Source organism: Marmota marmota, unplaced genomic scaffold, assembly GCF_001458135.2.
Source record: "Marmota marmota marmota unplaced genomic scaffold, marMar, whole genome shotgun sequence".
Lineage (NCBI taxonomy): Eukaryota > Metazoa > Chordata > Mammalia > Rodentia > Sciuridae > Marmota > Marmota marmota.
The window spans coordinates 6,983,201-6,994,808 of record NW_026000077.1 but is presented as its reverse complement, the minus strand read 5'-3'; the positions used below and the strand labels follow the sequence as shown (position 1 = coordinate 6,994,808).

General features: G+C 39.8%; 1 protein-coding gene across 5 annotated transcripts in view; it reads left to right on the top strand.

Annotated features, from left to right (window-relative positions):
* The window catches only part of Wars2 (tryptophanyl tRNA synthetase 2, mitochondrial), a 78,984-nt gene that overhangs the window by 57,211 nt on the left and 10,165 nt on the right, over nt 1–11,608 (top strand). For all 5 annotated transcript variants that reach the window (XM_015502239.2, XM_048814589.1, XM_048814586.1 and 2 more), the window contains 2 exons: nt 5,706–5,786; nt 8,175–8,260. In XM_015502239.2, coding sequence (XP_015357725.1) covers nt 5,706–5,786; nt 8,175–8,260 — 167 coding nt within the window. The remainder of the gene's footprint in view (nt 1–5,705; nt 5,787–8,174; nt 8,261–11,608) is intronic.

Below are 11,608 nucleotides of genomic sequence, written 5' to 3'. Positions count from 1 at the left end.
GTGACGTCAGTTTACCAACATGGTGGCTGCTGGCCTCCTCTGTGGTCTGACCGGTGTGGAGAACCGAGATGGACCGCTTCCTTCCCCCGTCTCGAACCCAGAATTCAGCCCTGAGTACGGTGCTTGCGTGGCTGGCAGAAACTGCAGCGCTGTAACCCTGCGTCTCTATCCCAGCGCACGCTGCAGACTCTAGCCGCGGGGCGATTTGCTGAATAAGCAGTGTTACCCTCCGTGCGACAAACCTCTCGCGTTTGAGTCCCCGTAGCCGATCCTTGTGCGATGGAAATCCTTCCTCCAGGTTCCGGAGCACCCCACTATTGCTGGAAATTCCTAACAAGATATCCTTTAGCCGTCCTGACTTGTCATACTCCCACACAGTGAAGCAGCACACGGGGGCAATGCACTCCCCTCACCGCCATCTTCCTTCTCCAGCATTTCTTATTAATAAACTTTTAACTTTATTCATGCATTCATTTCATGAATGTTTAATAAGCACTTACTATATCCTAAACTCAGTACTCATGTTATATCAGTGAATAAATCAGACCAAAATCTCTGCCCTCATAGTACTTACATTCTGTTGGGATAACGTAAAATAAATAATAACCATATTAAATAAGCCAAACACAAAGTATATTAAATAGTGACAAATGATATGGGAAAAGATGAAGGAGAATTGGGAGCGGGGTGGAGGGGAATAGACAGCTATTTCAATGTGGTCTGGGCAAGCCCCCTTGATAAAATAATATTTGAGCAGACTTAAGGTGAGTATCAGGAGGTTGAGAATTATTTCAGAGGAAAGAGCCCTGGCAAAGCCCCTGGGGTGAGGGTGTATCATTGTATTCCAGGAATATGAGACCAGCTTGCTGGAGGAGCCTCCAGAGTGACATAGAGTAACAGTGTTGAGCAGCGGGAAATGACCTTGCCTGGTCTCACAGTTCATTACGGGACTTTGCCTTTTACTCTGAGGAAATGAGAATTTAAGGGTTTTGTGCCAAGAAGTGATCTGATCTATGTTTTGAAAGGCTCCCTTTCGCTGCTCTGTTACTAATAGACTAGAGGGGATCTGGGGTAGAATCAGAGACCACTGAGGAAGTTATTACGGTGAGCCAGAGGAGAGAGATGGTGCCCTGGGCCACAGGGGCAGAAGTGGTGAAGTCCTGAATATATTTTGAAGATAGAGGCAACAAGATTTGTAGGTGGGTTAGCTATAGGGTGTGAGAAAACTGGAGTGAAGGATGGCACAAGGTTTCTACCGAAGCAACTGCCAGGGTAGAGTTTCCATCCTGGAACAGGACAGGTTTGGGATGGGGGATCAGGAGGTCAGTTTCAGTGATGTTGAGCTCGGGATGTCCATTAGATGTCCACACGGCGATGCTGAACAGGTAGTCCTGAATCTGGAGCTCATCAGAGAAGTGTGGCTGGGGTGTAAGTTTGAAATCATCAGTCATATGAACCGCACTTAAAGCAATGGAAAGGAGATGAAATTGCAAAGGGAGCAAGTGTAATAAGGAATAGAAGTAAAGAAACAAGAATAAAACCTGAGTGTGCACAGTATGATGGCTGCTCTGGCCTCCTTCTTTTTCTTCAATGCTGGGAACCTATTTTCTCCTCTGACCACATTGAAAGGATTTAGAGTCTGCTTTGATTTGGGGGCCATCTGTTTCTCCATGGAGTGATTGGTTTTTTTCTTCTAATTCTGTATTCAGTTGTATGCAATCTAGTATTTATCACATCTATTGAGTTTTTTACTACCTGACTCAAGTTTTTTCAGTTTTTTTATATAACTTTATATTAGCTACAACAAACAAACATGCCTACTAGCACAAAATCATAAATCTGTTTTCTCACACTGAATGCACACATGTAAGTGCTAGAATGTTCTTCATTTCTCTTTCAAATTACTTACTACTTTGGTCCCCAAGGTAACCTATTTGTGAATGTTGTATAAATTTTCTTTTTCAATATGCACTCATTTTGTTGGTATGTACCTGGCTTCTTTCTTCCACTCATTCATGTTGTTCCATGTAATTGTTCATTAATCCTCATGGCTTTGCCTATTCTTTGTGTGCTGTGATTTATGTGTCTATTCAACTACACGTGGAAAATTTAGATTATTTCAAATTTGGGATTGTTACAGTGTGCCTGCACATTTATTTTGGGGAAATATATGAAGACATTTATGCTGAATATATACCTAGAATTAAATTTTGGGGTCAGAGGATAAGTGAATGTTGAGCGCTAGGGTATATCTGTTTACTGAAGTTGGTAGACCAATTTACATCCCACAACAGTGTATGGGATTTACTCAACATCCTCACCACACCCGATACTGTTGGATTTTTCACTTCAATCATTCTGTGAATATGTAGTGGTATATCATACATAGCTTTAGTTTGCATTTAAGGCATGTAATAAAGAGAAGTTCCTGATTTTAATGCAGTTTATGTTATCAAGGCTTATTCTTCATGTTTAGCACTTTGTGGATCCTGTTTTTGAAAAGTCTTTACTAAGTTAAAAGTGCAGTGAACTGATTTGAATTCTTCTGCAAATTTTAAAAATACCTATAATGATTAAGGAGAGTATTTCAGTGTGCTGTAAAGAATTTCAGAGGCTTCCCAAGAGTACAGTTTATGCACCATGGGCCCCTTTCACCTATAAGAATATCTTCAAAACATCGGCTTCTCTCATTCCATTTTGGAAGATCTTTTGTTCCTTCCTATCGAACCCAGAAATTCTGTAAAGTATATTTCTTACCCCATTTGTTTTTAATTGCCCTGTCTTCTATTTTCAGAGATAACAGAGCTCATTAGAAGTGAATTCCTCTGAATTGTCCATTCTCCACTCCTAGCTCACAAGATATACCTCGGCCACATTCACCTCTTACTACAGTGGAAGACATTTTAGTCCTCTGTTTCTCTGACTTTGTTGGGCACCTTCCCTTTCCTCCTTCAGAAACATTGTTCTTTGATTTAATCGTTTCCTGTGTCTTCCTGGCTCTCTTCCTACTTAGTACATCAGACCATAGTATTTTCCTCCCTTAAAAAACAAAATGTTTGCTCTCTAACTGCTCTTTGTTACCCATCTCTTATCTTTCCCTAAAAAGCAAATGTATTACACATGTAAATAAAATTTCATAGAATTAAATAGACCCTTTTTAGATTTCACTATGTAAGACTGGTGAAATCTAACTAGGGTAGGATGGATTGTTTGAAGTTCAGTTTCTTCGTTGTGATATTTAACTATAGTTATGCAAGTTGTTGCCATGGCGGGGATTGGGTGGAAGTTATATGGGAATTTCCTGTAGTATTTCTAAAATTTATGTATAATAATAATAGTAATAATAATAATAATATTGATTAATATGTGCTAGGTATTATTCTAAGTACCTTCGTGTGGGTACTATTTTTTTTTTCATTTTATAAGAAACAAAACATAGACATAGGGAGATTAAGTTACTTACCCAGGGTCACCCAGCTACTGAGTAGCAGAACTGGCATTCAGATCCAGGTAGCTTTACTGCAAAGGTGGCCCTCTTAACCCCACTCTGCTATGCTCCTCATACCTCTATCTTCATATCCTGCATCCTAGCCCCACTCTTAATGCCTTTGTAATCCATCTCAATCACTCCCTTGAAATGGCTTCTGTCTGGATCAGCATCAAGATGACAAATATAATGGCCCTATTATTCCAGAGCCTTTCATAGACTTTGTACATTGAGAAGTATTTACTGAGCACATATAACGTCAGGCTGTGTTTCATAGGAGTGAACGAGACAGGCAAAACTGCTGTGGCTGACGAATACATGACTTGACTTGTTACAATTAGAGGGTCAGAAATCTTCAGTTCTTTTCAACTTAATCACAGTTGACTTGTTTGTGGCCAGTCTCTTGTCCCATACCTTTGTTTTTTTGTAGCTAAAACAGATCTTATTATTTTGGGGCTTCACGATGCAAGAAAATATTGTAATTAGTTACCTACCATATTTTCTTTTTCCTCAAGTAAAAATCTGAACCTTTCCAGGAAATTGTCTTGAATAGGAAGAGAACTAAATTCTGAAGTACTTCTTTTCTTGTGCAATTATTGAAGCTGGATTATGAAAAATCAATCACCTTTGACCTACTTTTTCTGCATGAGAATAATTTGAATTAACTTGATGCTCTCTATTTTGGAAACACTAGGAAGATCTCTGAAAAACATTAAGTAAGTTTCATTCCATATGTCCAAATAAAAAGCTTATCCAAGGAAAATACTTGAGTTCATGGAGACATTGAGAGTTTTTTTTTTTTTTTTTCCGTATCACCAAAGCTAAGCATGTGAACCAGAGATGAAGGGAAGGAGTCATCTTGTCTCTTTCCACATGTCCATGGTTATTTTCTGTGTTTTCATTCCTTTCCCCAACCCAGTAAAGAGGGGGAAAAAATTATCTTACATTTTTTCATGCCTAAAAACAGCCTTGTATTACTTCTACCAAGAGTGCCTTTTGCTTGATGGACTAGAGGCTACTCTAATCCCCTTGCTTACATCCCCAGTTGCTGTTTTGTCTGATAGCTGTTTGTTTATAGCAGCAGTCGGCAATTTGCTTGGAGAGTCCTGTCAAAGTCACTGGCCTCAATGAAACCCAAATGCCTCTTGGAAGAAACACAACAGGTTCAGCCCAGCAACTTGCAAAACTTTAAAAGTGATTCCTTGTCAAACACGTGGGAAACTACTCTTCCCTCCCTATAACTTGAGGGAAAAAAAATGAGAAACTATCTTACAACAGATGGTGATTCCTTGCTAGTAAAATCAGCCTGGACTGGTTCAGCCCCATTCCTTTATGTTCCTTTTGCAAAACCCACAAAGAACACATTTGGGGCTACTTTGCAGAGTTGGCAACAGTCTCTGCTTTTTAAGGAAATCATATGGACACACATACACACAAAAAAAGCCACAGTCGATGAATGGCTGGGAATCTCCAGGGCTCAAAACGGGATGCATAGGACTTAAATTCTGGGTGATCAGTTAGAATGTGGCCAGGGCCCAAGAATCATCCCAGTTTTTGCTAGCTTTGGTTACTTCATTAAATTTGATTCAAACAAAAACAAGTTGGGAAAGTTGATATTTTCCTGTTGATTAGAAAAAGAGAAGGAAGTAGAGGAAGAACTAGAAATGATAAAAATACCCTTCCAGATGATGGGATGATAAAGCAATCCCTAAAATTCAAATCACTCTAGATCTCAAGAATTCAATATTTAACTTTGGTGCCTTTTTCTGCTATGTATATATGATGTATTATAGTTCTTTTTCATATACTTTGAAGTTATTTAGAGAGGACTTGGAACGTGTGTGTGTGTGTGTGTGTGTGTGTGTGTGTGTGTTGTTTTAGTAAGTTTAGCTTTTGAAGGGTAAAATAGGTGGCTTTAGGACATAATGAATCCCTCTCACTGAAGATATTGAAACAGACTGGTCACCCCCTTGCTAGGGATGCTGTGGAGAACTTGAACACTTGAGTAGTGTGTGTATGAGTTGGCCTTTATAATTTCTTCCTCACCTAAGATTCTATGCAGCATGAATCACAACTAAGCCCTCTCCACCTGTCCTTCTTTCAATAACCTTGACCTGGGGTGTCTTCAGTGGCTTATGATAATACCTGCTGTCTGTTGAGTTTGTTTCCATGCAAGGAAACACTGGCCACCTTTGTTGATGTTGTTTTCTTTCTTTAGGTGTCTGAACACACACAATTAAACTGGATCCTTACCTGCATGGTCAGGCTGCCTCGATTACAGCATTTACACCAGTGGAAGGTAAATATCAGTGATCTGCTTAAAAATCAGAAAGGAAACCATTTTCCCTTCTGGTTATGCGTGTGTTGGGCCCCGGGAGCCCTGAGTTTGCTTTCCTCTGTGGAATGCAACCCCGGAAGGCTGGGACAGCCTCTTCCACCTCTCTACTTCAGGGCATTAAACAAAATGTGACTTAGGTTCACCAAGATTTCTTCTCATTTAAAAATCCTATTAACTGTTTTTGTCTGTGTTTGGATAGACTTGGTAATGATTTGAAAAGTACCATGTTATAATTAACAAATAATCACAGTTTCTGGATTACTGCTGTTGCCCACCCATCCCCACGGGAATTAACTGGCAGTAAGGAAGAAATGTTTTCACTGTGGGGAGAAGAGACAACATATTTTATTTAACATTTAAACAAGTTGAGTCCAGGCAACAGTTCAAACCCACAGAAAAAATTAAGGATATACTTTCACTAAGAAGTTTGATTGAGAAAAATAAATTGTATAATTCAAAGTACTTTATTTCCACTTATTTTTTTGCAATTGGATAACTTGAGGGTAGGTAGCCCCAGTTATGTCAACACTACTTTCAGTTTCAACCTGGCTTTGAGCATACTTTCAGGGCCATTGGCCTCAAGTGGATCTTCAGAAGCCTTTGCATACAGGGTAGAAACAGCTTTGTAGTGACAGTGCCTGAAAGCTGTGGTCTGACGTTTGTGTCTCCCCATAGCTCTTGGTGAGTCTGACCCCCACAGGAGAAGCCTTTGAGAGGTGATCAGGTCTCAGGGTAGAGCCTCAAGAATGGGATTTAGTGCTCTTAGAGAAAAGGCCCCAGGGAGACCTTTATTCCTTTCCCTCAGGCAAGGACAAGAGAAGGCACCATCACAAAGCCAGGCAGTGGGTCCTGTCTAGACACTGACTTTGCCTTAGCCTTAGCTTCTCTAATATTCTATATTTTGATTTTAGGTTAAGATTATCCCGTATTATCACAATACTCTACCACTAAGTTGAATGGTGAAGTCCTTTTTGTAGGAACCTAATACTAATTAGGAACTGCTCTCCCTAGGAAATAGCTTCTAAGGGTCTTGTGAGCACATTGGTTTTCCGGAGAAGCCTCTCCACTGGTCCATGATTTCTATTTATAGGAAACACGTGGATTTCAAACCCTCATCCTGGGGGTGATACTGCCTTCTATGGGCCTTCATTCTCTAGTGAATTACAGCAATGCCTTCTGCAAGTCTTCTTCTGTCATGCTAGGTGCTGAAGATAGTGCAGTCAACAAGACAAACAGAGTAGCCCTGAAGGAGGCTTGTAGTCTATTTAGAGAAAGACATTATACAAGTCACAACATGTGAAAAGTGCTCTGAGGGCAGGATATTAGGGCCCTGGGTATAGCACCCAGCTTGATTTTGATGGGAGAGTGGGCATGAGGTTAAGGTTATTTGGAGGATTAATGAGTAACAAATGGCAAGGCAGATGTAACAGGTGCTCTATAAGCAATGTTCTTCATGTCTCCTTGCTTACTTTGTAATTCTAGGTCCAGTATGCGAATATTAAAAAGACTATAAATCTAATGCTTTGCTAACTTTTAAAAATTGAATTATTTTCCCATTTGCTCATTTCCAAATTAAATGTTCATGATTTTATCCAGTGATAATTGTTAACCAACCCTTATCAGATAAATTGTAGTAAGAGAATGTTAACTCATGTTAATTTGTGGAAATTTAATTTCATGATCATTTCTTTTCTTATCTGTGAAATCTGGAATTTATCTGATTTGGAAACCTAGAAAATGCCTTAGTATGTACTTTAGTGAATTGAGTAAAAAGTAGTAGCGGCGTGGGATCCTTCCTTCGGGCAAGGGGCTGTGGGATAGCTCAGTGTTACAATACGTGCTTAGCATGAGGGTACCTGGTTTCAATCCCAGGACCAGAAACACATGAATAAATCAAATAAAGGGACAGTAGTAAAATTGATTCACCTTGAGCCAGGCATGGTGGTGCATACCTGTAATCCCAGCAGCTTGGAGAGTGAGACAGGAGGATCATGAGTTCAAAGTTCAGCAGCATAGTGAGACCCTGAGCAACTCAGCAAGACCCTGTCTGTAAATAAAATATAAGAAAGGGCTAGGGACATGGCTCAGTGGTTAAGCACCCCCTGGGTTCAATCCCCGGTACCAGAAAAAAAAAAAAATGAAGAAAAATTGATTCACCTTATTCCTGCCCAGGCATGGAGCATGAAGACAAACCAGCTAAAGACGGCTAGAGTTGCTAAAAGGAATTGAGATATAATGTTATTACAGGTGGCTTCAGATCACACTTTGCTTACTTTAAAAATTTCTTAATTGAGCAATATAATTAAATTCAAATCAGATTTCTTTCCCTCCTCTTTTCATCCCCCACAGGCAAAGACTGCCAAGCAGAAGCACGACGGGACTGTGGGCCTGCTCACATACCCAGTACTCCAAGCAGCTGACGTTCTCTCCTACAAGTAAGGAGAGAGGCCACCCCTGTTCTCACACATCGCCATGATAAAAAAGTGTTTTAACCCATCTGACAAAGGCTTGGTTCGTGGAGAAGGGGCATGCAGAAAGAGTTAGACACGTGAATAAGTTTATATTATTCTCTAATAACAGATACTAAAATATGGAAATATGCTTCAATGAGAAACTAACAATACTAAGCACCAACACTTAGTTAGCACTTACTGTATATTGGGAGCTTTTATAAATGCTTTATGTATACTCATCCTGACAAGAACCTTGTAAAATTTGCACTATTATTTTCCATGTCTCACTGATGAGGCAACTGAGTGGTTGGTAGCATGCTGAGACAGGATTTGAGTGCCAAAAGTTCGGGTCTGTGCCTCTTAACCTCGGGGCCATATATATTTCCTCACGAACAAACTTCAAGCTTTAAATGTTGATATATTTTTAAGTAATCAACACTGACCAATAGGACTTGCTGTGACAGTGGGAATGTTCTACACCTGCACTTTCTGAATCCAGAAACACCAGCCACATGTAGCTATTGAGCCCTTGAAATGTTGCTAGTGTGACATAGAAACTGAATTTAAAATTTTTCTTTAGTTAACTTAAATAGCCACCTGTGGGTAGTGGCTACATATTTACCCTGAAGGTTGAGAGCAAAATATTTTGAACATGATGTGTGATACACCCTCACTTTTCTTGGACCTCTAATCCATCCAGTTGACTACTACTGCCATTTATAGGCCTCAAAAATACACAACAAAGAATGCTCCTCTCTGTGCTCTCTGTTGTACTGGCCAGGACTTGAGATCTCATTTCTCCCCCAGCTCTTCCCTGCTTTCTCTCCATTAGCCTCTCTTGGCCAGCCCCCACCCCTTTGACTTTCTAGAAGCAAAGCCTCCCAGGCAAGTGCACTCCTGGCCTTTGCCTTGTTGCTGGGAAAGCATCAGGGACTGTTGTCTCATCCCTTTCCCCCTAAAGCCATGATTGTCCCCTAGGAGAACTAGAATTCTTTTGCCTGTGAACCTGATGATAGCATACAGATGACAGTATCCTCCTCGCTGAAGGGCTTCAAAGCCCTTGGACAATTATGATGGAAACAGCCCAAAGAATAGTTGCCTAACTCCACAAACAGGCAATGTCCATGAGAGCAAGCAACCTGTCTTTAATTATGATCAAAACTTGCACATGGGATTATGTGTCTGCTTGTTGTATCAACTTAAATGCTAGACTCTTAATATCTTGGGAAGCCAATGATATTTTATTTTATTTTATTATTTTTTTAAAGAGAGAGAGGGAGAGAGAGAGAGAATTTTTTTTTAATATTTATTTTTTAGTTTTTTGGCGGACATAACATCTTTGTATGTGGTGCTGAGGATCGAACCCGGGCCGCACGCATGCCAGGCGAGCGCGCTACTGCTTGAGCCACATCCCCAGCCCCAAGCCAATGATATTTTAAAGGAAGCAGAATGAAGTCTAATTATATGGTCATAAAATATACTGGAGGGCTGGGGCTGTAGCTCAGTGACAGAGCACTTGCCTAGCATGCATCAAAATAAATACATAAATGATTTTTTTTAATTAATATAAAATATACTGGAATACACATTATGTGAATGTGGGCTCTTTCAAAAATATCTTGCTGTATTTCACTCACCCTTCCTGTGACAGTGTGGGATGACACAGTGCCTACATGATGAGATGGAAGTAAACAGTAAGCACTAAGCACTTACACACCATGGCTGTCAGTTTTGCAACTTGAGATTTGACAGCAAAATTAACACATACATTTTTTTTTTCCTTCTACATGATTTCTCAGAGGATTCACTGGTCCTATAAATCTTAGGAACCTTGCATATGATTTCTTTTCCTTTCCTTTAGCTGAAAACTCCCCCACATTTTCATTTAGAGGAAGCACTTTGCAGCTTCTCTTAGACATGTGTGAATTGCCAGCATCACTGAACTTGTGTCAGGGGCCATTATTAAGTAAGATATGAGTTACTTGGGCACAAGCCCCCAACACTGCAGCTGTCGTCTGGTGACCATGGTAGCTACCAGGTGATTCATGGGCTGGTTGCATATACAACATGGATATGCTGGACCAAAGGATGATTCACATCCCAAGCAGGATGAATGGGGGCAGGAAATGGTGAGAGATTTTTATCATACTGCTTAGAATGTCATGCCCATTAAAACTTATGAATCGATTATTTCTGGAATTTTTGGAATATTTTTGGACCACAGTTAACCCCAGCTAACTACAACTGCAGAAATTAAAAGTCTGGATAAGGGGGAAATACTGTATGTTTTTTTCAATTTCCCAAAATACAATTGGAAGAATCGTAAAATACTCCAGTTCTCTTATCCATAAGTGGACTCTTGGATATACCTGTGGGGGTTATTGAGCAAATTATGTACGAATTGATATCACCTGGTATTTTAAGATATAAGAGGTACTTCTAAAAAAGACTGACATTGGCAAAAATAGCCTCTTAAGATCTCAAAACTTGTTTTATGTGCTGTCCTTTTTAAAGCCAGGCTTGAGGCTGTGAATGCCCTTTTATCTCATACAAAACTATAAGTATTTCAGACATGGAAGGTAAACCTTGAAAGTCTCTGATGACTTCTTGTCTTACTTTCTACAACATCAGCAGGATTCTCACATAAAAATACTTGACCCCAAGGATAGGCATTTATTTTTCAGCCTATTATCCTTGAGCCTGCTCTCTGTAGCAAAGAAATTCCCATATGATACATATTCCTCCTTTAACGTTTGCTGGTCTATTTGGTGGTTAGAACTTGTCTTAAGGAAAGCATGAGGTGCCTCTCTCTTGACTACCTTCTAAAAGGAGGATAATAGTGGAGGGATTCTTATCTATCCTCATCAGCATTCTGGCATTTTAGTTACAGATTGTTCAAATAGATAGAGATGTTTTTCTGTACAACTAGATAATTATCTGTGTTCAAGATGAGTGCCTACTACCTTAGCCTTCCAGCTATCTGCCAGATCTGGTGCCATAATTAGATAATAGACATGGGCAGACATCTGCCTCCTCTTATTCTTAGGAAGAACAGCCCAACATTTGCCTCCCGTCTGGTTTCAGGTTAGACAACCTGCACTCGTGGGGGTATTGTTTATTTGTTTTTGTTTTATTTCAGATATTTCTGGATTTTGGAAAAGGTCATAGCCAGAATGTCTATGAATATTTACATTATAAATATAGACAGGTAGTTTGGTAGGTTGAAGGATGGATAAAACATTTATTTTGTTTTGTTTTGTTTTCTGCCAGTAAATCTATGTGGCCTCTTCATAAAACGTTGCTATAAGTTAAATACAGACTTAATGTTTG